Source organism: Camelus ferus, chromosome 18 (assembly GCF_009834535.1).
Source record: "Camelus ferus isolate YT-003-E chromosome 18, BCGSAC_Cfer_1.0, whole genome shotgun sequence".
Taxonomy (NCBI): Eukaryota; Metazoa; Chordata; class Mammalia; order Artiodactyla; family Camelidae; genus Camelus; species Camelus ferus.
In genome coordinates, this window is record NC_045713.1 from 25,470,945 (window position 1) to 25,498,422 (window position 27,478).

The following is a 27,478-nucleotide window of genomic DNA, read 5'->3' on the forward strand; positions in this document are numbered from 1 at the left end:
GGTGGCGGCGGGGCGGGGAGAACAGAGCTCGCCCCCGCGCCCAGGATTCTCGGGCTCTGGGGCCGGGGCCTCCAGCAACGCTGCCACTTACTGTGCTTCCTTTGTTACTTTATTTGTCAAGGTCTGGAGAGAAACAGTAAGCTGCAATTAAAAACCCACATCGCAGAAGAAAACTTACCTCTTCCCTAAACTGGCTGTTTAACCATATACACTTAAAACTTCGCCTGTTCTCAAAGTCTGTGATTTTCATCTTAAGCTAGTAAGAGAAGAGAGACTCATTTTAGTTACGCTTCCACAGAAACCCAAGCCTTCTGGTCATCACCCACAGTGACATTAATTTGGGCTCATACCTGCTGATAGTAAAGTTTCTTAGGTTGTCTAGGCTTGAAGAACTGTAGAAGATCTCTTAAAGTACCTTCATAATTATGTCTAAGAGGATTACCTGGGCCATCCCTATAACTACACAAGAAAACAGCATATAAATAAATGACTTGTTTATTTGCCTAAAACAAATACCCGTGAGTGAGCATAAAAGCAAACCTCTGGCCTTACACCTAGACTTGAAATTTGGACCTGGCACAGGGTTTCACTCTGAATACTCCTGTCCCCCAAGGCCTAAGTCCCTCCGGCTGTCACACCTGAGTGCTCTCTGCAATGGTGACAGGGCCCACAGAAGCCTGGCTGGGCCGGACCCAGCTGGACACATGGGAGGGGTGTTGACGAGGTCTCCTAAGTAAGATTGGCTTTAGATGGGGCCGCCAACTATTTTGACATCTTGGAGTAGTGTGGTACGGGATGTGAGTGGTGACAATTCTGTATCTGAAACTAAGAAATGGCATGTCAGGTGAAGTGGCCAGCTACTTAAATTAGCTCTGAGATGTTGGATGAATTATGGCAAGCATGCAGCCAAGACTCCAGACCGAGCATCTGTGAGCGTGCCTCACCCTTGAGACTTGAAAAACTGGAGCAGCATCGGGTCGGTGTTGAGCCTTTGAGCAACTGTCTTCGCCACCTGGGGAGGGAGGGACCAGATGTCAGAACCAAGGTCCACGTCTGGGGAACCAACTGAAACTTGCTGATACACCTGATCATTGGTTATTTGCTTAATGTTCTTAAGGAAGTGTGATGTAAGCAGCCTGAATTCAAATGCTCCAGAGATGTGCCATCACAGGCATTAACTATATTCCTTAGTACATCACCACAGGAGAAGCCTATCTGAAGAAGAAAAGCTTTAAAGCGTTTTTCACTTTTAATGGTGAGGTCTGTAGATTTATTTTCTGAATACTCGAGAAGACCTGGAGGGGCAGGAGCAGGGCAGTGGGCAAGGAGGGGGAACAGCTCTGACCCCCCGGCAACATCAGCACTAACCCACATCAATCAAGAACTTCCTCAGACAGGGGGCTGTAAACCCCCTCCATGACCAAACCCATCACACAGCCTCTCAGCGAGCATTTTTTAAGAAGGGCGAGGTCCTTCTGGTGTGAAATGTGTGAAGGGAAAAGAGCATTTTATCGAGTACCTGAAAGTAATTCATTCTATTTGATAAGGTGACCACGAATCCAGGGTCATTGGGAATTGTCTTATCACAGAAGATCACATCGACCCGGTGGTAGAGGTCTCTGAAATACTCCTTTGCTGTGGGTAACTCACTGTTATCGTTTTCGGGGTCATCCCTAGGGGAGGAAAACACAGGTTACAGAGAATCGGAGTCCAGGCCAGGGGACACTGGTAGGAAGAAAAGAGGCATCGTCTCTCAAGCGGCGGTGATACCGCCCGGTGTGGATGTAAACTCAAGTTAACGCTTCCAGATGCCAGGAGCCTGCCCGCTCCCTCTGCAACCAGGGACAGCAAGGAAAGGCGACCAAGCACAGGAGGTGCCCTCTGGTTCTGCAGACGAGGGAAGGACTCTGGATGCAGCGGGGGGCCCACAAAGCCGGCTCTGCCAGAGCCTATTCCCCACCAGGGCTTGGCAGGCTACTGCTTTCCTGTCAAGGCAGCAGAGCAGTCGTTGCTAAACCGAAAGCATTTACTGCCCAGCCCTTAGAAAAGAAGTCTCCTCGCCTCGCTCCTGGCCGCTGTGCCCTGCAGCTACCCCCCCCCAACCCCGTGGCCAGTGTTCAGGGCTGCCCTGCCCCGGCCAGATGGCTTCAAGTGCAAGGAAGAGGCCAACTGCAATACCAGGCAGCTGTCAGACACAGACCGCACGGCTGCCGGCTTCCACGCAGACAGACTGAAATGAATCGCCCACGTGGCTGCAGTGTAAGCAAGCCCATGTTTTAAGGGGCCAAAACAACCCTGCTAGTCCATACAGACTCTTGCCACCCTGCTGCCAGTTACCATGCTCGCCACAGACGTTTTTAGGAAATAAAAGGATTCAGTGAGGAAACCGCTCACCATCCCTAATTTCAAAACCCAGAGAAGACCAACTTCTGTCAACATTCTGTCAACTTCAAACAAACCGTCACTCGGGGTCTAGAGACGATTTGTTACTGGGTTCTAGAACTTAAAACAAACAAACAAACAAACAAACAAAAAAAAACTTCTCACATTAGCACAAAGATAAAATCTTTCAAAAAGTACATACTTCTGAAACACTATAATGTCACCATCCATTAGCTCATCGAGGGCTTTATCAAGAGACACGTCATAGTCCTGAATTCTTTCTGTTAAATTCGGTTTAACTTCCTACAGGAAAAAGAACATGGTTACAATGCAACATTTGTCCAATGTTTAATATGGTCATACACTGTATATAACTTCTCCATACCCAATTCCACCAACCCTACATTTTTAATAAAAACGTTAGTGTGAAATATTAATACTCATAAGGATATAATAATCACTCCCCGCCCCCCTCCGAGAGCTAAAAAAAAAATGTACACAAATGTACAGACAGGATCCTGACTCAGGTCACCGAGGCTCTGCTTAGCTGCGGCCTGAACACGACGACAAACTCAGGGCCAGCAGAACACATGGGAAAGTCCTCCCCCAGCCAGTAACGATGTGCTGATTACAGGAAAAGAAGGATCCAAACCTCATAGAGGATAAGGCTAGTATCTTGGATAAATCCTGCTCTGTCACACATAACTGGGAGCAAGTCACCTAGGTTCAAGAAAAAGCAAGAGTGTGAAGCTGTGATACACCGAGACTTCAGCGAAAGCAGCTCAGAAGGGAGTGCAGGCGGGACTCACGTATTTTACAGGATATCGGCGTGTAGATATGCCCACAGTAATTCAAGCTCCGCGTTTTGGGATCGTACATCTTCAAAAATAACATCACATCGTCTACAAGGTTGACAACAGGCTGGGTCAGAACCTTACAGTCCGTATAATATTAAGAAATACTCATCTTTTGCAACTGAAATGACACCTTAGGGCACCTGAAAGTTATTGTGCCCAATGAAGTGCTTCCTGGGGCTGCAGCATCAATCAAACATTCAGCCCACGGGAAACGCTGCATCTGCAGCAGTAAAGAAGAGAGTAAGGGCAGAGAGTTGCAGAAACCTTTAGTTTCAGACCTGGTACTCACTAGCTAGCTGAGTGTCACCATGGGAATATACATGAATGGCTGTGTGTCTTTGACAGAGAGGTGACCACTTCAAGTAAAAAAAAAAAAAATCTATCATTTTCTATCACAGCCAGTGTCACCAAACCTGGACCCACCTGTCTTGCAAATCAAACTGTGCTGAGTACGGGCAGCCTGTTCCTTTACATCATCTCTGTGGCTGTGTAGTTGCCACAATAGCAGGTAGAGGCCGTAGGGCCCACAAAGCATAAAATATTTACTATCTGGCTCTTGAAGCAACCCCTGCTCTGTTCGATCTGATGGACTCAAGGCTGCTGCTATTTCTCCACACCTCCCAGGACACTGCAAACCCACAGTCCGTTCTGACTTGACTTCATGGAGAAGCCTTGAACACAGTGGGGACTTAACAAACACTTCTGGAATTAAAATATTTGTCAGGGAAGAGCACCTAGCCCTGTGTGTTTGGGGTCCAGGGAGCCCACTCCACCTCTGGAGGGGCTGGGCTGGGTGGGCACTTACGATCTTTATCGAACTTGGGTAATGTCGCTCCACTAGCAGCCAGCTCCGGATCAACTGTTTCCAGAAATATTGTCCAAGGGTTTTCGTTATCACTGAGTTCAATCATCTATTTCCAAAAGAGACGCTGATTTTAGATGATTTTAATGGCTAAGCGGAATGAAAAACTGTAATCGGGTCCAACTCTACATAACTGGCCCTAAGGGAGACGAAGCAGGCGCACCTGCCCTCTGCGCACTCCCAGCCTGGCCACACTCACTGTTTTGTTGCCGTCCGCTTCGTTATCCAGCATTGCCGGCCGTTTGGTGCCATTGCTCCTTGCCTGCATGGGCCATAACCGAATTTGATCTTGTGGAAACCCCTGAAAACCACAAATTAATTGAAACAAAATCAGCTTATGTTTTAATTCTATATCAAAGTAATGGTTATATGATTACGAAGAAAAAAAAAATCACAAATTACAGCTCTCCCTGCTGATGGGGGGTGGACAACAGTGACCCGACTGTCGGGATCACTGGGGTTCAGGGCTCCAAGTCCCTTTTACCAGGTGGGGGTTGGTGGTGGGGGCAGCTGGGGAGATGAGAGGAGATGCCAGGAGATGCCAAAGGGCACAACCTGGAAGGAAATGAGCTCAGGCCCCACAGCTCACAAAAGGCAGAATCTGACCTCATCCAGTCAGGAAGGAGGAGGGGAAACTGGGATGTCAGAATAAACCACCAAGGACGGGCACTCACCATGGTCTGAGAGAGGTTCTGGACAAACTCAGCAAGCGAGGAGTTTTTCAACACTTTGAACACAGTGTATTTCACTTTTTCTTCATCGTACATATCATTTCCTTGGTGGCCACAAAACTGGTCCTCTGCAACGATCTGAAAATGCCATGAAAATGCAGAATGGACAAAACAGACAACAGACAAAACAGAACAAGATGACCCTGATCGAAACTGAGGTTCAAGAATAAAATGCTAAAAATAAAAACTAGTAGTCTTTTGCTTTAACGAATCTTCTTCAGAAGATGCAAGCAGAAAAGCACCAGAATGATCAAGAACTAAATCAGGTTCTGATTTAGAAAGATGAAAACCAGCCACGTCCACACAGCCACTCTAAGCTCATGAATAAGCATCAGCTAGAAACCCATCTGTGTGGTGATCTTCAAACATCAAAGTCAGGATGCACATGTGCCTTTTCCCAAGTAGTCAACTTGTTAAAACGAATGGTTCTGCTTCCTCACTGCCACTAAATCATGAACCAAAACCACCTGGCAATTCTCGTCCCTACTGGAGTGCTCCCTGGTGCTCCACAGCCTGGGCCCACCTGCCCAGGCCTCCCCGGGGTTCTGCTTGCCCTCCCTCCCAAGCATCCTTCCTGGGCCGTCACTCCTCTAATCCCCTGCACTTTTTATAAACACTAACATATCCCTGCTGTGTCTGTCGGTGGCCCGAGCACCTCTCATGCTCAGTCCTGACTCTGAACGGTCCCTCAGTTACATGGTCAAGGAGCTGCCCAGAGCGGCTCCGGGAGCAATGCCCTGACCAGTCCCCCATCACTCCGGGGAGGGGAGCTAGGCTCCCAGGGCACTCGGGGCTGTCTCGGCTGTGCTTGGCGTCTGACCTGCACTTGCATGTACAGATGGGCTTCCTGCCGCTCCTTCCGCTTCTGAGCTTCGATCCTTTTCTCTTCCTGTAATCGTTCCACCAACTGCTGAGGGATATCATGGTCGGTGACAGCTTGTAAAACCTCACCTGTGGGACAAACGCATCTTCCTTCACCTCTGTGCGTTACGTCATCATGAATAAAAGCAATCCACTAGAGTAAAATTACTTGGCACCACAGGTCCACACCAAAACCCACAAGCCCAATCCAGCTGCTGCTAAGTGTTGTGAGTAGGCAGAACGAGGAGGAAACGGGTCTGCACAGGCGACAATGCCTCGGCAGGTGGACCCATGGTCCAGCGTAAGAGCTCCCCTCGGCGAGCGCACCACAAACCAGCTCCACTCACTGAGCTTCGACTCCCGGATGTAGACCAGCATATAGGCGTTGGTGCAGTGCCGGACGGAGAGGTCGTCGTCGTGGCCCCCATAGTTGTGCTCGATTGCTTCCTCCTTCGTACACCTCGACACCACGTCGTCGTCAAACTTACACCACTGCCAAGGAGAGACCACGGCGGAGATAAAGCGTGCACTAACTAAAAGGCAGCATTTTCCCGAAATACACAGTCTGCCTGAGGCAACCATGCCCAGCACCTCTGCCTTCCTCCTTCCGTACTCTAGGGGAACTGCTAATACTCACCCATCGGCAGTTTCTGTACTGTACTCAGCATGTTTTCAGCTTAGGCTCAAACTCTCTCCACCATGGATGGAGCCATTTTACATGGTACTAACTCCTACAGTTAAAGGCTCGTCGTGATCTGTGCTGAGGGGGTCCCTCCATCAAATTTCCTCACAGCATAAGCTAGGCTGGCCCAACCTTTGCTCTCTTCCTCGCTGGCCCTATGGCTCTTGACTCAGACCGCAAGACCCTCCTCTGCTCCCCCGATGAAGATCACGTGATGGGATCCACGTGAACCAGGCAGACTGCCTTTCACAGCACAGACAATGATGTATGCAGAGCAACGTGCAAACAATGCGTCCCCCCCCACCCCGGGCCACAGGAATTAGTGTGATTATTTGTCAGTGGAGAACAAGTGCCTTGTGCTAGATATAAAGGGATTCTTCCAAGGTCCAACAATTGATGCTAATAACTGGATGTACGTATAAAGTACAATCATAATTTACTATTCACACCTTTAGAAGTATCAGCGATTAAAACAGATCAGAACATACAGACATGACCTCTGTTCAGAGGCCAGGAGGGAATCCTTCACTATCAAGGCAAAGTCTGAAGCTGAGCATCACTGTGAATTCCCTACACAGTACCGCATCCAACCCGCCCCTTGCCTAGTACTTACTTTGCCGTCCCCTTTGGGGTTTAGATAAACCACATAATGTCCACCATGATTATCTCCACTATGAACCAGGACTGCATGAAGAATGTAATTTGCAGGGTCCTTGGGATCTGTTTTTTGCAAAAATTCATCTAGTGGTAACTGTTCAGGGAACTCAAACCTATTAAAAAACATCAAGAGAAATATAGATCTCATTTACTTGTAAAATACTTCACCATTAGGCTGCATTTATTGCTGGACCTAGCTAACATTTGCTCATCTTTACTCGGAAAGGTTAGTAAATCTAACCTGGAAGGTCCTCTGAACTACTTCTAAGGCAGTTCCTACAGATTATCCACAAGTCAAGACAAAATTTGAAGCCTGGTAAGAGGAAAATACCTATAAGGCACTGATGTAACAGAATTTTAAATTCCAGGATCAGACAACAGTCTTCTGACACAGTGACCTTTCTAGGATGTGGACATTTTCAAATGCATTAATGAATGATTCTGCTTGTATAGGTCTTAGACCATTAGAGATAAACTATAGGTTTGAGAAATGTGGAAAAATCAAACTTGGGGAGGGAATACCTAACAAGGAAACCTACCCTGCTATTTCTAAGACCTGACGTGTTTTAAACAATACTGGCTCCGTCAACACTTCAATGACGTGGTCAAAATTCATCAGGGATGCCCTGAGGCAGGCTGGGCAGGAGGCAGGTAGACAAGGACCATGGTGCCCAGCAGAGCATGTGCCTGAACCCAAAGAGGCAGCTTCCGCCCAGCAATGCCAAATGCCCTGAACTCCTCTAAGATGCCAGAAATCTGCACATTTATGTGAAACATCATGATTAAAAAAAATTTTTTTGGGCAACTAACTCCAATAAAAACAGAAGGTGGGGACCCAACAAAGCACACCAGCAGGCTGGACCCAGTCTATAGGCCACTGGCCTGTGGGGTCTGCAGGAGGCAGATTCTCGGAGACCTGACCTTAAAGGGCGAGAACGGAGGAGCAGGCCCGCCTGGTGGCAAGTAATCTGACTGGGGTCATACTCTCCCTAGAGTTTGAGGGTTGACGGACCAGCCTCTAGGAGACTGCTGGTTGTCAGGCTGCATCCCTGGCCAAGGTGTACAAAGTTACTGCTCAAACTAATCAGGATGGAAGTTCCGTCTGAGCCAGATGAAGCGCGGCGTGGTCTCACTCTTTACTCTAGTACTTTAAGGCTCTAGATGCACCTAGAGGCACACACACCTACGTTAGCATTCTTGACAATTCTAGCACATTCTATACCAACTGAGAAATTACAAAATATAGGAGAATCCTATTTAAACAAATGCAGTAACATCAAATTCCACTTCTGGTGGACGCAAAGCTGTGGGACAGAAAATGCCCTCTCCTCGGGGGCTTCAATCTGCCGCAGTGTAGAGGGGCCAGGGATCCTTTGGAAGGAGACACAGAGGAAAAAGCCCCTGATACTAGTTATCCCTTTAAAATTACAGTTCTTGGGACACCTAGGCAGAGGGGAACCCAAATAAATCAGAGATGAGACCAAAAAGAGAAAGACTAAACAAAGCACTGAGACTAACCCCCTAAATCAGGATGCTGGTTAAATCCTAACTTCCACAGCCCACTCTAGATTACCTATCGTTGATCTTGATGTTTTGGTCCGTCTGAGGGTCATACATAAACCTCATCAGTTGTAGATGTAACACTGGCGGCAATGTTAGGAATTTCACACCTTTCTCTGCTTCCTGGACAGTGAAAAAGAAATGCAAATTTAGTTCACCTCTACTTATTTCTTGAAGCAGTTTCTGAAAGCAAGTGTTTCAGCAAGATGGGAACACACGGGCGACCTCTGGGGGGCAGCCATCTAGGATGCCTTTAAAGCGTGCTGTTTAGACCGTTATCAGGTCTGCTATTACAATAGCGCTGCAACGGCTTGTGTGTGTCATTCCCTCTCACTCTGCATTATATTAACTTGATACCCAGCAACAGGGGAACAGTGGCGTAAATTCAGGCTCAGTCACTTGCTGCCGCATTACATACTCATTTAACACTTCAAACATGATGGAGAAACACGGAGAAGTCATCAAATGGAAAAGGAAAATGATGACAATTATGTAAGACCAGGCGTGCTTGTGGAGCACCCAGGCAGAATCTGCAGGCGAGCAGTCACAGGACGGGGGCACCACCAGCGACAGCCGCCCTCCCCCCGGGCTTTGAAGATGTCCACTTAAGAACACAGACTGGGGAGCACCACTTGGAGCTCACTGATCGCTCAGCTCCGACAACTATTCCGATCAGTATCAGCAACACCTCTGACCACCATCAGGGCCTCTGCCCGGTTATTGGCAGTCTCTGTGTTACAGGACATCCCGACCAACATCCCAACCTTCCAACAAGGGCTTCTGTGGAGGGACCTAGGCCTCACTCCTCTCTCCACCTCAGCCAGCTCCTTCCTCGCCCAAATAAGCCTTTGGCAAATCCGACCATCACTGGGCCATCGGTGGCCATCACCACGGCTATATTTCCAGTAAGTTGTAACCTTATTTCTAATGCCTGCTAGAAAACGTCCACTTGGAGGAACTGGGGGTCTGTGACAAGCCATGTCTACGTGGCAGTGTTCTCCAATGTACATTCTGGGAAGCAAAGCAAAAGCCCAGGAACCTGCCACACAAAGGAACGGCAGGGTTTACTACCACTTGTAAGAGCACCGGAAGAATTCTGCTCCTGCATCACTGTCCACTGAGACTGTGACTCTGAAATACATACTGCTCACCAGACCCAGAACTACCCAGTGTGGTTAAGGGCAGTTCTTGCGACTTGACTAAGCACATCCAGTAGCATGTTTGCTAAGTGATCTACAGCTCAGCGTCCCGAGTGGCCTGAGCAAGCAGAAGAACAGCAGGTCTGTAATCCACTGCTAAATGGGTTCACCAGCACTATGAATTATAAATTAGCAAGCTTGGTGAACTCAGGATGGTCTGAAAAATTATACACTAGTTGAGCCAATAAGTCAGGGTTATGAGGCTGCAACTCAGATGGATCTGTGAGGATGCTACTGATGCACTAACCAGTCTGGCTAGAAAGGCCACTGTCTTTGTCCCTCTGTCTGACCACAGACTGTCACTTGTTCACGATACTCGCTGCTCTGTCTGAAGCCCAGAGTTCCTGTGGGGCCATGTGGAAAACAAGCAGTTCGTGGAAAAAATAACAGAAAATGTACTGCTCATTCTGGAAGTCAGGATCCTCAGAAAACTAAAACTCCACTGCAAAAGAAAAAAAAAGGCTGGGGCGTGGGAACCAAACACCACCACCAACCCAAATCAGAGTCCACGTGACTAAGCAGTTCTGTTTGACTCAGAGAAGGTCTGGTCTGACACTGGCAAGGTAAGGGACAGGACAGAGGAAGTGGGGGCTGAGGGTGGGGACCCTCAGTGTGTCGGGTGATGATTCTACCTCCAGCAAACTGGCCCCACTTCAATCTCCTTCCCGACACCTCCCCACCCCTGCCGGATCAACTACACCAGTGATACCATCGGAGCTCTCTCAATATAATATCCTTTTGACTGAGAAATAAAATCCTTTTAGCACCAGCAACATATGAAAAGATACACATGAAATTTTAGTTCACAAGTAAGCAAAAGACCTGGACACAAGTGGAAAGATACAGCAGGACACTGACACACAAGTTACCTGCAAGCCATGCTCCCCGGCATCGTATTTATTGTCGCCATCTAGCTGTTCTACTGCCACGTAATCCACAAATGATTCAAATACTTTTAAGAGAGAAAGAAAAAAAAAAGGTCAGCCAATGTTATCCCTAACGTTCTGACTGTAACACAAATTCAGGAGCCAGGGAGAGGACGTAGTAACTGCAGCTGTGAGCGGTGACTGCTGGGCTCTGCCCCTTCACCCGTCTGGCAAAAGGTGTAAACTCTAAGGACGCTGGTAGGGTTTTGGAAAGGGTGTTAACAGATGATAACATAGAGTCAATGTTTTAATAACTTTAACAAAAATCAAGTAACAGTAAAGTCCAAATTTTGATCACTTAAAGCTACAATTAAGTCAGTGTGGAAACAGAGGAGGCACGTTGGGGTTGGGGTGGGAGAAAGAGGAGGGAGAGCTGGGAAAAGGGGCACAAGCTTTCAGTTTTCAGATGAGTAGGAAGGGAGGAGCTGATGTACAGCACGGCGTGCACCGGGGACACTGCACTGCATGGCCGAAGTCCGTGAGAAAGCAGGACTTAAATGTCCTCACCCCAAAATACTAAAATTTAAAAAATAAATGAGTAATGAGGTGATGGGTGTGTTCACTGACTAGACAGGAGTAATACTTTTGACTATACACATGCACATCTAGTAACCGTGACACACACCTGAAAGTAACAGCACTGTAGATTAACTGTACTTCAGTTAAAAAAATCATAATGCACATTTTAAGTAACTTAAAATTTTATCAAACCACAACGAAGCTGAAAAAGAATGTAGAATTTATCGAAGAAAGTAAATTTTATCCCAGAATTTGGCCAACCAGGAGAAAGAGTCTAGAGACAGGTCTATACAGATCCGAGGGGCTCACTACTGACAAAGGTGCAGGCCGAGCGCCTTTCACCCACTGTGACCATGTGCACAAAGAAATTAACCCAGGGGACCGTAGATAAACAGGAAAGGTAAAACAGTAACAGATAAGAGAATTATGACCTCAGGATAGATGTTCTTAGAAAACAAACAGCAAAGGTTGATTTGGATTTCACTGTAAAAAAGCAAAGATTACAACAAGTTCACACTGTGTAGCACAGGGAACTACAGTCAGTATCTTGCAGTAACAGTGAAAAAGAATTTGAAAATGAATATATGGATGTTCATGTATGACTGAAGCATTATGCTGTACACCAGAAACTGACACATTATACAGACTATACTTCAAAAAAAAATATATATATATTTAAAAAGTCAAAAAAAAAAAAAAAAGAGGGCAAAGATGGACTGGATTTCACTATAATTATGAAATTCTGTTAAACAGAGGGCTACGCTGCTCAGCCCCACACTGGGGGCCGAGCACAACATCCAACCCAGAGCCAGCGCCCAGAGCCGTGGAGCAGAGCAGACAACTGGCCTGCAGGACAGTCATCGCTGGGAGCCCTTCAACGGTCCCAGCTTACGGCCTGGAGCTTCCAGGCTGCACGCAGGGAAGAGAAGCCCAAGTGGAGAGCCCAGTCTCCCTGAGAGAGCGTGACCGAGGCGGCTGGCATCTGCAGGACAAGGTCCTGGGGAGAACACTGTGCAGGAGAGAGCCTGGCGATGTGCAGAGGGTTTCCCTGGAGCCTTGGGTGAGCACTGACTGGTGAGTGGGCGAGGAAATTTCACAGACGGATCGGGAATGGTCGCTCAGGCAGAAAACTCAATGTGCTGGCTTGGCTGTGGGGACAACAAACCTCACTGCATTGCACATGACCAAGCTCATCAACAGGCCCCAAATTACCTCCAAATAACTGAAATCTGCCCCAGCACAAAGGATAAGAATACCCTTCACCCAAGGTAAAAGTCACACCGGCTCGCACCCAGTAAAAGATGACCAGGTACACAAAGAGCCAGAATGTAAAGCCCGGGGCGAAAAATGAATCAAGAGATCCAGCTCCAGCCTTGAGTCATAATGACCTAAAATGACAAAGAATTTGTGTGTGTGTGTATGTATTAATGTATGACTGAATCACTATGCTCCACACTAGAAATTAATACAACGTTATAAATCAACTATGCTTCAGTTGAAAAAAACAAAAACAAAAACAAAACCAAAAAAGATGCAGAAATTACAGACAACAGAATCAGTTGACCAGGACACTGAGTTATTACAAACTACATTCCATATGTTCAGGAAGATGTGCAAATGGCCAATAAGCATTTGAAAAAGTGAAACTCCCTCATCTCCAAAGAAATGCAAATTAAACCCCAGATGGCACCACATTCCCACCAAAATGCCCCTTGTCTGATGACTGCTTGGGGTGGATGTGGAACAACTGTAGCTCTCACGCCCTGAGCAGCGTGTGAGACAGATAAAGTGCTTTACCTGCTAAGTTCAACATGTCTGCAGGCCCTCAGAGCCAGCATTCCACCCACCCTAAATGCAAATAAAGGGTGGAACAGTCCTGCCTACCAGCCTCACACTGAAAATAACACAAATACCCATCAAGAAAAGAACAGATTCAAACAACTTGTGGCACATTCCTCAAGGGGAATACTATAAAGCAATGAAAATGGTCAAACTGCTGCTGCTCACAACGAAGATGAACTGCATGGATACAACGATCAGCAAAAGAAACAAGAATCAGAGACTACAGTCTACAGGAGCACGTCAATAGTGAAACATGCAAAAATAACCTGGGATAGGATGCTAGAAGCCCCAACAGTGGTTTCCTCTGAGGAGGGGGAGGCAGCCACTGGGAAGGGCCAATATTTGTGCTTGCAAATGTTCTGTTTCCTGACCTGGGTGGGGGCCTGCGTGAGCTTTACATGTATCATTTGGGCGATTTTCTCTAAGCTGTATTTCATAAAAACCACTTGTATAAATGAAGCATTAAACCAGAACAAATGATCAAAAGGCTGTGCCATATGGTAGACAGAACTTACTGTTTTTCTTTCCTTTTATGCTTAGCTGGATGTCATAATAATCTTCTCTTCTATCGGACCGATAGTCCACTTCTTTACACTGGATATAGGACTATAAACACGGGGAACACAACGGCTTAAGCATTCATCGTCAAAGTAACAGCATTTTTAAATCTTTTAAAATCGTTCATTAAAACTGGTAATCACATACCACCATTTTGCCTCTGAATAACTTAGGTATGGTGCCTTCTACACATGTGCCTTTCATCTTATTTTCCACATTATCAAGCAACTGGAAGAGAAAGGTTTGGCTTTAAGAACATGTTATGCTTAATTAAGATACAGTAATTTGAAACATGACTAGGAAATTTCACTGGTCAAAGAAATTCTAGACTATAAATATTATGACCTTTAGCATGCAATTATCAAAAACATACAAAATCTTTCTTCCTTGGTTGGATATTTACACAAATATCTACATGCAACAGTTGAGATTAACCCTCTATACCGCCTTTGGAATGAATTAGTAATCTGTAGTGCCTTTAGAAGCATTTTTTATATTCATTTTACCTCTGTGGAAAAGCATGTAAATTGAGCACTAAACTTAACTCGTTTTGGTCCACACCAAGAGATTAATGAGGTTGAGCCTGTCAACAGGATTGACTGGTTTGTCCATGGATATTTAATGAACTGGATTCAATCCAGCTAGTGCTGCAAAAAAGAAAACACACCTTGCCCAGCCAATCACCTTGAACAGCCATTTCACGTTGCGTGTGTCTGTGTGTCTTTATCACAACTGGAAGAACGGGAATTTGCTAGTGACTAAAGGAGATTTTGGGGGAGGATCAGCCACACAGAGGCTGGCTTCGAACAGAGCTTCTGTGCAAAGGAGGGGGCCTGGGTCTGGATGTAAGAACAGAAGTCACTATTCTACAGTGAAATGGGGTCTGTCAGGATGGCCACTCAGGCCAACGAATCTGTTGTTTCTTTGATTAAGAACTCTGATAGATTACACCAATTTAACAAATTTAAAGTATATCACCTCCTACTACTCAAACTCAAGTCTCCCCTCACACTTCCCTATCAAAGAACACTTTTTCGTCAGTCTCTCTGGCTTTTAAACTGAAGATGCTGCCTTTTCTTTCTATCCTAGGTCCTGACCAAAGATGGGCATAACTGGAATCACAGTGGTGTGAAGGTCTGAGGTTTCACTTGGTAACAACTTCTGACAGTGCTTCAGAATATTAAATGTAAGTAGTATACAATTACAGCTTGCAACTTACCACGCGACATAGCTCTTGAACATCATGTTGCATGAAGCTATCTAAAGTTTCCCACCTTAGAAAGATAAAACGAATTTACATTTAACCGTCCAAATTTCAAATAAGAGTAAAGTAACAAGCAACTTAGATTAAAAAAAAAACTAAGCCGGTCAATTATTCTTGAATTCATTTTTTTTGGAGAAGATTATTGGGGGCAGGGCGTGTTACAATCCAAAGACAAACTGAATTTTAGCAGGACATCCAAAAGTTCCCAACTTCATCTTGTTCTGCATCTTACTGCAGGGGAAGCTTGTGTTTGCAATTAAATTTACAGATGTTTGGAAACCATACGTATCCTTTTCTTGACAGGTAAATCTAAGTGGTGAATTATTTCTGAAGCAAAAATTTTAAAACAGAGCTTCCGTTTCCAAAGAGGTCTAACGCAGCAGACTGATAAAATGCGCTGACACAGTGGACGGCCTGGGCTCTGCCCGTCCACTGTCACCCTTCACGCAGCAGGAAGGAGAGGCTCCCAACACGTACCCGAACGACTTGGTCAGCTTCTTCGTTCCTACGGGCTTATCACTATGCTGTAATTCGTAGAACACTCTCTGTAATGCTAAAGGGACGCTTTTTGATGAATCGTCACCCTCTGTTGGCATCATGTACACAGCCTAAAAGAATTGATTCAGAAATAAAAATGGAATTTTATGTGAAAGTATCATTTCTAAAATCACAATGACTAAGGAAGTTGGGTAGGGCTTTCAACTATCCCCCAAAAGGGTGAGGAATTTTTTTTTTTTAAATCATGGAAGTCTTTAGAGACAATCTGGAAGTTATGAGAAAGTGGAAAAAAAAAAGAATTAAAAAAATTATTTATAGTTCACCATCCAATGAGAACCACTTCTATTTTATATTTCTGAGAGCAACATTTTAAAACTTAGCATTACTTGTGAACAGAAGAGTTGATGAAACTTAAATGCTACTGAAATTATCCACGCTCAGCTAACCCCAGGATGTAACCCCATCAGGGTGATTAACACTGCCCAGAAGAACAGAGCGCGTATGACAGGAAAAGCCAGCAGATCAGCCAATAGTTTCCCCACAACCAGGAGCGCGTGCTGCCTGTCCTGCTGCCCTGTTCGTATGACATTCCTCAAGGACAAATAACTGTCTTCTATTAGATTCAAAGGATATCTAGTCTTGTTGATATTCTTACAAAAAGGAGTATTTGGACTTCTCAGCCAGTAGTTTTTCAACTAATCAATTTTGATATGAAACTCTTTCAAATGTTGCTGCTAATGACTTTCGTATTAACAAAGAAACCTGTATTATTTCTAGCCCAATAGCTCTGTTGGCCAAGTTAGCGTCACAAGTGTTGAAACACTGAGGAATAAAGGGGCATAAGCGTAAAGCAGGGCCCTCCCTGGAGCAGCCCTGCGTACCAGGACGAGACACGGCAGGGTCTGGTGAGGGGCTCCGCCTGCCCCTTCATACTTGAGAGAAAAGGGTGGGTGGAAGGTTGAGGGAGAGAAATACCATCCATTTACCTTTCGTAGTTGGTTTGTGAAAAATAAAGTCTGCAGCAGGCTGTTCATGTAACAAGTCGCTCCCTGATTCTTTAAACCGACATAGCCCGTGTGCTTCTTTGAATCCCACCTACAAGATCAGTTTGAGGTTGAGGGAAAACTGCACAGGACACCTCCTTGCTTCTGCAGCGTGTGTGGGGTGATGCAACCGGAAGTCGCCGAGGCACCGGCGTTTCACTACTTTCATTTCTGCACCATCACCTCCTTCCCACCGACTGGACACCAGGGTGAGGTCCGAGCACCCGTCTCCAAGTGAACAGCTCAGCACCAGGCTGGCAGTTCTCATCACATGGCTCCCTCCGGGGGTCACCAGTTGTGTTCGCTCAAGAGCACAGCCCAGTGCAGACTCATCCCTGGCCCCGGAGAGGCCCCTAAGCACTGCCTGATGACAGCAGCACGGCCATCACTTACCGAGAGCAGCGCTCACAAACACTAATTAAACTCTACTTCTATCAACCCGAGCCCCCGGGTAGTTCCATCACGGGTGTTGTCAACACAAAATGGGAACAGCCGAAACCCCTCTTTCCTGTAGGGTCATGTAAATAGGAAAGGGCAGGCGTGTACAGCAGCAAGTTTTAGTTCAGACTTTTAAACTCCTAGAGATTTTTCTCATTAGTCTGTTACACTGGTGGTTGGTTGGGAGAAAAGGTATATTTCCTCAGATTTAATAGTCCCTACTCCCCCTCACCTCCCAGAAGTAACAGGAGGCTAGAGAGAATGCCACCTGAAAGCAGAACAGCCCTTCCCAGCGCCATCCCACCGCCTCTGCATACAACTCAAAGACAACGCTAGGAGACATTTACTGTGACGTCAGGGTCACTGGGGCTCTGTGATTCCCAGGTTAGTCCGTGGCCTTGTAAACCCACTCACATGTACCAAACGGCCCTGGTTAAAATGCCTGTGTATAAATAATTGGCCCCAAAATGCAAAAATCTTAAACCACCTGTAAAGGTGGTTATTTTCCACCCCTCCCCCCAAACCAAACCCCCTACAAAGAGGTAGGTGATAATGGTTGAATAGGTTTTCCCAAGTAAAACTGAACCAATATAGCTGTTTTGATTGGTGAGGCTGAAAATCCAATCTACTTTTTTAGTCAAGAGACATATATCATAAGCATTGGGGAAGGTTTTAAAAATGGGGAAAATCCACAGAAAAATTAATTAGAAATAACATGTTTTTTTGCCACCTACTCCTGATATCTGAATACAATTCAAGTATACATTCCAAAAGGTTACCCAAGAAAAGTCTGATTCCTCCTATATCAGTCCAATTCATGAAAAGCTAATAAATCTTATTTGCTTTTTAGAAAAACTCCCAGTGCCACACACAGGCCACCTCAGTCAGGACCTGAGCTGAGTGACTGCCCTTCTTGGCTGCCCCGCTGCTCTCTGCTCATTCTAGCCAAGTCAACCCAGGCACTCTGGCCAGAGAGCAGGGCCATGTGGAAAGAGAAAAAAACATAAAGGACAGTGGTGCCTGCATTTAACTACTTCTAGATTGCGTTTGATTTCTTCACTCCTCACCATAAGAAACTCGTTGTACTTCCCCGCTGGGGTCGTACTCAGGTTGTCTGCCCTACCTTCAACTCCCTTGGCCCTCCTTATCAACAAGTGACACAATCCTATACACTCTTCAAGGCCAAAAACATGCAACGTGCTCTTGCACACAGACCCCGGGGCCCAGAGACAGCAGCCTTCCTCGCAGCTCCTCTGCCTCACTGCCCCCCAGTGATCACACGCGGATGGCTACCTCTCCAGAGTAACAAGAGCGCCTGTGGCTGCAGCTACTTAAGTACTGGTGTTAGCTCCTCTGCCCAACCAGCCCCGAGTTCTCTGAGGACAGAAAACCATGGCTGCCTTGTTGACATAATTATATTCCTAGAGCCCAGCAGAGTGTCTGGCACACAGGAAGTGCTCCACCAATCTGCTCCACAAACTCATGCACGTGAAGCTGACACACGTGTCTGTGGATGCCATCTGTGTGTGCCAAGGGGGGAGCACAGACAGCATGCTAATGTGTTGAATATGTGCACCTCTGTTCCTTTCGCTACAGCTCAAGACATTTCTTAACAGCACCCGATTAAAGGAAGACTTACGCAACTCCATGGGGGGCATCCGCCTGTACAAAGACTTCAAAAGTAACTTTGTCATCATCTATAAATCCTTTCTCAGGATCAGTCACTTCCTATAAAAAATAAGAACATCCAGCCTGCATGAGAACACACAAATACTTACTTCATTCCAATCACCCTAGTGCCCGGAACGTAATAGGGTAAAGCTTCCCAAATGAGCTGTCTTAAGATTTCAGGGAAGTTACATGAAACCACCCCGCACTATGCCTCACTCAGTATTATCTCTTTTAAAGAAAATCTAGCCTACCAGAAAATCTGTAAACTACCTTACAACGTCTGACAACAAATTGAGACTTGAGTCCTGCTGGCTGCTGAAACTAAGAAACCGAAGAAAAGATATTTTTGGAGTTACCTATCCAAATTATAAAGCAAATATTCTGATTCTAAAATAAGCAGACGGATCTGAAGAATAAAGAATTAGGGGACAAGGAATAATGCTCAGATCATTCAGTCTGAGTGCACTGTTACTCACACTCCAGGCCATGAAATTGGAAAATCCCCAATCGTTTTCTTTATGGAAGAACAAGTGGCTGATGCGCCGGCTGAAGGACTTCTCGTCATCCCTGTAGTTTATTATCTTCAGGACCGCCTGTGCGTGACAGGACCACGACCTGTTCGGGGAGACAACCTAAGCCTCAGCTGGCATATTTACACAGCACACAGGAACTCCCATCTTCTCCCTCTGTTCTTCAGAGGGAGGAGGAGGACACATTGATCTTTAGTGGAGAGAGAAGTGAAGAGGGTCTGGGGGCCCCTATGTAACCTGGAGTAATTTAACTCATGGTTTTATGTCTTTTTAATTTCTAAAAAGTTTCAAGTTTTTTTTTTTAATTGGTATCTAGAAAATAAATACAAGCTTCTAAACTTTAAACACTTTGCAAGAGAGCTTTTTGGTCAGATAACAGTTCTAGAATCTAATACGGTTATTACTTGAAAAGAACAGAATGATGATAATGCTTTTTTTTTTTTTTTTTTAATATGAACAGACTTAAAGCTCCAGGTTCTAAATTAGTAGGAGGTGTCACTCCTGCCCCCTGAAGCTCATGGGGGCTGTGGCTCCAAGCACCCTTCACACAGGGTTCCAGGCTGGGCGGTGCAGGGGGCTCCCAGGGAACCAAGAGCAAGGGCACTGAATACACCACCGGAGGAATGACTGTAGAAGCAGGTCTTGTGGGCAGACCACAAAAGGAGATCTGGTCAATGTTTAAAACCCAGTTCAAGTGGAGCTTTATAAAACAATTTTTCGACTGCAGACTCATTGGAACAAGTGTAAGGGCGGTGCTATTCCTGCAGGCACTTCTGCTCACTCGCTGGCTCGGGAAGCTCGCCATTTACCCAAACTGCTGCTCCGGCTAAAGTCATCTGTCACACTAAAACAAACTCAGCCCAAATCCTCATCAGATCAAATTACAAGGTGAACACAGGAAGAAAAAATTTAGCCAAGGCCCTGGCTTCACCACAAAATTGGCCAGAGAAACTCACGTTGGTAAAACCCTCAAAGAATGTTTTAATTTGAACTTTTGAATATCCCATAAGAACCGGCTCACATACAGTGAGGTCTGCCTGAGAATCTTAACTACGATGTACCCCTCCGGCAGTTATGGTAGAATCAGACGTGGTCATCTAGCAGTCCGCTAGTTCAGATAGGCCCTGATTCCATGCTCCATGGGCAGGTAGAGTCTAACGCATGAAGTTTAGATTTTTTTAATTTCCAAGAAAAATATACACCTTTCCTAATTTGGATATAACACCTACCAGTGAGTTTTAAAGAGAGAAATGTAATTAATCTAATTTAAAAATCAAAGGACTATGTAACAGGCAGCAAGGAAACTCAAAAAGAAATTCAAAATTCATTGAGGCCAATCAAATCTGGCTTCCAACAATGTAGTATAACTATTTGTGGGTTTGTAATTGCATCATTTAAACTGTCTTACGTGGAATCAGATTCAGCATTGCACTGGAGAAAGAATCCTACGCTTTTTTGGTGTGGTCTGTCTGGATAAAAGCGTGGCATCACCATAATCTTCCATGGCAGATTTCGCACAAAACACGGAGGGCTAAGGACCGACTCACTCAATCTGCTGAAGCGCTCCACAGTGAACTGAAAGGTCGCCTCGGAGCGCCAGCTCGTGTCTGCAAGAGAACGCGTTGTCAGTCAGAGCCCGGCATTGTCAGACAACACTGAAAGCAGCAACAAGTCTGAGATAAACACTCTAAACAACTGAAATTCAACTGCTAAAACCTAACTCTTTGGGGAAATGGGAGCGTCATTTCCAATTTATTAATAACCTAAAACAGCACGATAACACACAGCTTGTGTGAATGGAAATCCAAAACCCAGAGGGCTAACAACACACACCCGCCTGCCCTCCTGCCCTCCTAGAAACTGTGATTAAGAGAGTCTATTCTACTCTGTCTTAAATCCCAATTATTCCGCAGTGAGTGGAGAGACTGGAGAAAAGGAATGAAACTGCTCGTGTCACATCTGTTTAAGGACAGGACTTAAGGAGGAAAAGGAAAGGGCTTGAGACTTGGGCGGATTCTGGAGGAGAGACATGAAGGGGACGCTGGATTTGCAGCAAAAGAACTTCTGAGGGAGTGGGGAGCAGCCATTCCCGGGAAGCGCAGCACTGTTTAGGGATAAGACGATTCCCGAGGTGTTAGCCTAAAAACAAACGTTAACTTCATTAGTTCACGATGTTGGTGAAATACCAGGCTAGACTCTGTAAGCAGAGCCATTTGAAAAAAAGAAAGAAGAAACTGGTATTCTTCGACACGAATAGTAGGAACTGTTAAATTTATTCAACAAGACCAAAGACCAATTTAAGAAATCAAGGTTCCCTCAAATTAAAAGGTATTGATATAGTGTCTCTTAGCAGAATTCAACTAAAAGTCACACTCAGAATTCCACCTTTTTCTGCTGGTCACTATTCATTTCATTTAGCTTTGCCTAACCCAGCAGTGTCCAGACTTCTCAATCTCTCCCCGTGAGGGAGCAGCCCTCCCAAGGCCACCTGCCAATCTGTTATTGGCTAACACTTTGATGAAACATCATAAAACTGCCGCAGGAAGGTCAAACTGCTGTACAAGTTTCTAAGGGCTTTCTCTCTCTCTGCCTATCTGTTGCAGACCAGCAACAGTTCACAGGCACAGGGGGCCAAGGGCCACACCTGGTCTACAGAGTAACAGGACGGCCTTTTCTAGTTGAGAATCAGATGCTAGTCTGACATCCCTGACCCCCAGGTGCAGGATGCGCAAAATGAGACTGAGCAGCCTGGGGAAGAGAGCACGTTAAGAGCACGCCCGCCCTTCATCCTTTATTCTCCACGCTTTACTGAGGTGACCAAGTGCACTGGTTCCATTGTTACTGGATTTGTTCTAAGAAAACATGTCCATCAGTCCTCATGAGAAGGCAGTATTCTTAACCAAAGAAATCAGAACCAAAAGGATGCTTAACAGCGCTTCTACCTTCTTTTAAATGCGCTCCATCCCCACCTTTTTACCTACCCATGACTGCTCAGCGGGTTTGCAGAGGCCCTGGGGAGGAAGAGGAGCGTTACATACTAGCCTCCTCAGTGGGTAGGTATTACCCTAATCCCTCGGAGAGATAAAGTTCCACTGAAAAGGCAAGAAACTTGTTCCAGAGAATGAGGTCCAGGAGGGCTGAGGAGAGAACTGGGCCACTCTTCCACAGCCACACAAGTCACTTTTGAGTAGCGTCTAAACCCTACAAGGCAGGCAAATGCGACGTACTTAACTCCCACTTTACAGAGGAAGTCGAGTGGCTTATCACCCAAGGTGTTTTACAGAGTGACCACAGGGGGTCTCAGCGTGTAAGTTCTGTGGACACTAAGCACAGTGACCCTGCCTCTGGTTTGTAAAATGCCATCCTAGAGTTTAGCTTGACCCTCCAAACGCAGACCCCAATAAAACCTGTCTGAGTCACAGTGACCCTAGAAATGGAGTGTCACCACAGGACACACTCCTGGGACCTACTGGTGTCACGGTACAAGGACCTGCCTCTCTCCGCGACCCACCTCTCCTAACTCACCTGATTTTCAGTTACCACTGGGGTTTTTGTAGGATTAGAGTTTAATACAGACAAAAAACTGATACACACTTACAAATAAATGCCTTTCTGCTCTTCCTCCCCACATTTTAGTTTAATGTTTGAGTTTTCAGTAGGACCACACAACGGCGAGCTCAGTGTGGCACAGTCCAGGAGAGGGCAAGCCCTTCAAGGCAGAGGCTGGGGGACCTGAGCCTGGCGCCACCCTGGCCCATGGGGTGTGGTTCACACTTGCTAAATCACACACTAGACGTGAGATTCTGCCTCACGTTCCAGGCACAACAAAATCATCTTCCAAAATATACTAATAAGGAAGTTTAACATGAGAGTTCATGTAAGTAAAAATGTCACCATCCTATGGCTCCAAAATCTTCATATGAATTGAGTAACTGAAAACTTATACTAAACCAAAAGATCAAGACAAGAGGGTCTACAAAGAGAAGCGGACACAAAACCCACCCTTGGCAGATAGGGCTGGCCTGATTACCCTCCTCTAGGAACTACGTGAGAAAATGGGTGAAAGGTACTCAGGATCTCATGTACTATTTTTGCAACTTCCTCTGTATCTATAATTGCTTCAAAAGTAACTTTTAAAAAAGTAATATACTTAGGACTATGGCGGATACCTCCTATACCGCAGAATTAGTATTTCATTCAGAGAATCAAACCTGCCTTAACAGAGCATTTCCCTAACTACTCCATGTATCCTTCTACTGTAAACGACAGAATGACGAGCTTGTGTTACCTGCTGTTCTCACACATCCTCAGTCAGAAAAGTTGATAACCCACCACCTTCCAATCCTGCTGGTGAGAGCCGCAGCGGCTCTCATGGAGTCCAAAGCTACCACTGTGCTCATTCTCACACCAATTTTACCTCCGCAGGGCAAAGCAATGTACCAGCCTGGTGCTTAGTTGCATGGAAAAGTAGATGTTTTTAATCAGAAAGGTTGGCCTGGTTTTCCCAAATGGCATGCTTGCAGTAATTGTATCAAACTTCAATTATCCTTTCCAATATAAGTCTTTTGCAAATTCTAGTTAATCTTCAGAAATTATTTGTGTTTCATGGGTACTAATAATCTAGATTTAGATCCATCTAGATCTGCCTGGTCATCGAAGGAAAAGCTTAGTAAGAAACTAAAATCAAATAGGTACAACCAGAAATTATGACACTTGCCCATAATTCTACGTTAACAGGATTTTTAAAGGCTCCCTACTGCAACTGAACATTTTCCAACTGTGCTGTTAGCCATTTAACTGTTGTGTAGGAAACTTCCCTTACCAAGAAGGGCTCTGCACAGACTGGTAACTCTAATCCAGTGTTTCCCATACTATGTGCCCTCCTCACATTAAGATGTTAAAAGGAGATTCACTAAAAAGGGGTTCTAAAGCTCAGGGCCCTGGGGAATCATTAACAAAATCATATTTTGGAGAAAAATGTTAGTTGGCTGACAGCTCAGAAGTACTACAATAAAGAAACTTGTTGAACCTCGCACTCCTCAAATTTCCTCGATTCCTAAACATTTCACAACACACATATCCTACCATGAACTGTTTCAAAATACATAACACAGCTGGGAAAACGCTGCAGTAAACTAAGGCTTCTACTCTGAGAGCCGGAATCATCGCCTCCCAGCCCTCCACCCGCTTCACCATCAAACAGATCTTTACACTCTCCTGCCCCTGGGCCTTTCAAAGGGAAACTAAAATCCCAAACCAGGAACAAACTTACTGAGACCATTTCTGCTTTCTCCTGTAAAGTGCTTTTTCCATCTGGTAATCCACAACAGAAGCATTTCCACTCTTAGGTTCTAAAGCACCATTATTTACCACTGATAATTTAGTAAAATCTCCCTCCAAAGTAAAGGGATTTTATGTAGTTTCTTATCTCCTTACAGTTGTTCTCAAATGAGGCAATATGGGGTCCCCAGGAGACATCTAGCTGTGTCTAGAGACAATCTTGGTGGTCACAACTGGGGGGTACAAGGGTGGAGTGACAATGGCAACCTATAAGGCAAAGGACAGCCCTTTATAACAAAGAATGATCTACCCCAAAGGGCAGTAGAGCCGAGGCTGAGAAACCCTGCCCTTTTATCCACATCTGTGCCTCCTCCCAAGCCCCCCGCCCCCCAAAACACCCAAGGAAATATGAGCACGAAATTGCTTTGTGGAAACCAGACTGGGGGGCTCTGATTGGGTTGGGCCACTCACTGCTCCACCAAAGACTAGAATCGATTCCTAACTCATTCCTGGCACATCAGACCTGGCTGGACCACTTTTGGCATCTCCAGGGTCTGAATATAACCAAGAGCCCAGCAACCAGGCGACCACACCCACACCGTTGCCCTCATCTGCAGTGGAAAGCGCACTCCACAGGTAACAAAGCAGCGGGTTCAGACCACGCCTCTTTACCTTCCTCAGATATTGCCTCAGCCAGCTGCCAGGGGTAAACCGCACTGTGAGAGAACTCTCAACTACGGCTGCAGTTTCTCATGGAGGCTGAACTTTTGGCAGGAGGTCTGAACAGCAGTCCTTCTGGTGATGCAGCCCGTGACTGATGGTTTCTTTCAACTGCCCCGTTACACCCCTGGGAAGGACACAACCCTCATGAGGATTGATGGACATGCTTTTGACAGAACATGGTTTCATATTACACTGCAAGATTCCAGGGGCTGCATAAAGTGATTACTGGCTGCTACCTTCTCTTGATTTTGACCTTGCAAATGCACAGGTCACACAATCTGATAAATTATAATGAAGAAATAGCCTCGAAAGAAGGTGATTTCCTAGGCACAAAATGTCCATGCATGTATAAAAGCATACATGCAGAGAAGATAAAGACCAAAAGCCTGCCTGGGGAAAGAAGCCCAAAGCTCGATTCTGGTTTCACACCTAACCAGAAGGGGAAGGATTAGCAGCTACAGACAACTGATATACTCGCTATAACAGGAATGCAATGAAGAGCTACCTTCTAATGTCTAGAAGTATCTTGCTGCAGACAAAAAGGAAAGGACAGTAAGATATACTTGTTGTTCTGAATACTAGCAGTGGCTGGAAAATTGCAGGCCTGAGCAAATACCCATCTATTACAAACTTCTGTATTTAAACCTTCTCATCTAGGCTGGGGAGAATCAACTTACCTTGAAATTTGTAAGCAATCTTCAAATTCAAAACCGAAACAGGCTCCTAAATTTTCCTCAGAAACAACCTCCTGAAAACTAGCTACCCTTAAGAAAGTCAGAAGTACTCAAGAGGAACTGTGTGTGGCGCATGTTTCCGACACTTTTCTCCACCCAATGCAAGTAATAAGCCACAGGTACTTACCATCCTCCATATCTTCCTCTGTGTTGTTGTGCCCATCACTCATGGCTACATTCCCGTTGATAACAGGATTTTGAGTAATTCTTGGTGGGTCATCTGTATCTCCAGCTTTAAAGAAAAAAAAGAAATTCCATAGTTTTTACCTTCATGGCTTGGACTAAATAAACAAAAATATATTCATATTGTTGACGATTTCCAGTCATGAGTAAGTTCCAACTGTGCCAAAAGAACTGAATTCTAACCCAAAAGGTAGTATGTTTACTAAATATAAACTTTTGTTGCTTTCAAAATGCCAAATGGGATTTGAACATACACTACACCTCAGAGTAATCTGTTCCACTTACAATTAATTTATTTTGAAATAGGTTTCCTACTCATTAAAACTCAATCCTAGAGAAAATACAGAGTTTACTAAATATATACAAAACAGTGTACATCACAATCTTTTACCATGAATACTCGTGCCTTGAAACAGCAAACTGTCATACTTTAATTATACAATAACTGTCCTGCAACAATTTAAGTATGAATCCACGGCAAAAACCAGGACTAGAGTTTTGGGGGAGTCAGGGAATGTGAAAGAGGTCCCTGGGAGGACTAGCATGGAAAAGGACCCTGGAAAGGATAAAAAAACAAAGACAAAAACAAACCAGCGAAACAGTTTTGCCATTCTTAATGCTTGCTGAAATCTGGCTTGAAAAACATTTACATAAATTCAGAAGTGGGGATTCAAAACTTTAAACCAATGACTGGCAAATATAAGGTGTAAGTTCCAACTGTAACATTCTCATCACTCTTTATTCATTAACTTAAGAACATTTTCCTGACACAGACATAGGTTCATGGTTTAAAAGAAAAAAAATTTTAAAAACCTTTGGCAAGACTTAAGATTTAAATAGCCTATATTGGCCAAAATGGCCCCACTTCACATTTAAACTCTGTCCTGAACGTCAGAACAGCTTAGTGCAACTAATGGTGTTCCCCAAGTTTGCCTATTCTGTCAGCTTTCCCTGGTGAATCAAACACTTCAATAGAAATTAAGAGGCTCAGCTACAAATAGGAGATGTGGTTTTTGAAAGCGCTCATAGATGTGACCTTGGGACTCCAATTATTTCAGAGCCTTTCCACCATTCAGACCAGCATTGGGTCTGATTCAGCACCATGGATAGCAGCCTACCCTCTTCCCACTCTAGACAAGCTTCAAAATGCTAACTATCAGGTTACATTTCTCCAATAATTTCTGAATATACACTGTATTTTTTCCCTTAAGCATCTCAAAACACACCTTAGAAATCCTTGGAAGTCAAGAAATAGGTATTAACACTCAAATTCAGACCAATGCCAATCTTGATACTCTTGTTAATTAAATAAAAGTTGTTTATGAAAACATAAATTTTTAAACTGATTCCTCAACCATCACATCCTGACAGAAAAAATGGGGGAGAGAAGTAGGGAAAGAAGAAATTCCTTTTGCTATTGCTTAACTAGCTCAAAATCTAAGCTCTAAAACTTATATGCTTAAAAATCTTTGCTTTCA

At 45.1% G+C, this 27,478-nt stretch overlaps 1 protein-coding gene across 2 annotated transcripts in view; it reads right to left on the reverse strand.

Moving 5' to 3' along the window:
- Nucleotides 1-26,072, reverse strand: part of USP7 (ubiquitin specific peptidase 7) — a 30,075-nt gene extending 4,003 nt beyond the window's left edge. Inside the window, exons 1-25 of one of the 2 annotated variants that reach the window (XM_032460743.1) lie at nucleotides 25,945-26,057; nucleotides 25,033-25,207; nucleotides 20,489-20,687; nucleotides 19,027-19,165; nucleotides 18,519-18,607; nucleotides 16,385-16,493; nucleotides 15,378-15,508; nucleotides 14,856-14,910; nucleotides 13,784-13,864; nucleotides 13,594-13,684; nucleotides 10,661-10,743; nucleotides 8,606-8,715; nucleotides 6,989-7,145; nucleotides 6,041-6,185; nucleotides 5,653-5,783; nucleotides 4,776-4,910; nucleotides 4,301-4,402; nucleotides 4,045-4,150; nucleotides 3,192-3,284; nucleotides 3,035-3,102; nucleotides 2,585-2,685; nucleotides 1,520-1,673; nucleotides 945-1,012; nucleotides 351-459; nucleotides 179-256 (exon numbers count right to left, since the gene is read on the reverse strand). In XM_032460743.1, coding sequence (XP_032316634.1) covers nucleotides 179-256; nucleotides 351-459; nucleotides 945-1,012; nucleotides 1,520-1,673; nucleotides 2,585-2,685; nucleotides 3,035-3,102; nucleotides 3,192-3,284; nucleotides 4,045-4,150; nucleotides 4,301-4,402; nucleotides 4,776-4,910; nucleotides 5,653-5,783; nucleotides 6,041-6,185; nucleotides 6,989-7,145; nucleotides 8,606-8,715; nucleotides 10,661-10,743; nucleotides 13,594-13,684; nucleotides 13,784-13,864; nucleotides 14,856-14,910; nucleotides 15,378-15,508; nucleotides 16,385-16,493; nucleotides 18,519-18,607; nucleotides 19,027-19,165; nucleotides 20,489-20,574 — 2,421 coding nt within the window. In that variant the 5' untranslated portion in view covers nucleotides 20,575-20,687; nucleotides 25,033-25,207; nucleotides 25,945-26,057. Of the gene's footprint in view, nucleotides 1-178; nucleotides 257-350; nucleotides 460-944; nucleotides 1,013-1,519; nucleotides 1,674-2,584; nucleotides 2,686-3,034; nucleotides 3,103-3,191; nucleotides 3,285-4,044; nucleotides 4,151-4,300; nucleotides 4,403-4,775; nucleotides 4,911-5,652; nucleotides 5,784-6,040; nucleotides 6,186-6,988; nucleotides 7,146-8,605; nucleotides 8,716-10,660; nucleotides 10,744-13,593; nucleotides 13,685-13,783; nucleotides 13,865-14,855; nucleotides 14,911-15,377; nucleotides 15,509-16,384; nucleotides 16,494-18,518; nucleotides 18,608-19,026; nucleotides 19,166-20,488; nucleotides 20,688-25,032; nucleotides 25,208-25,944 lie in introns of both variants that reach the window. The other variant, XM_014564217.2, reaches the window with a different exon arrangement.
- Nucleotides 26,073-27,478: the final 1,406 nt, after the last annotated feature.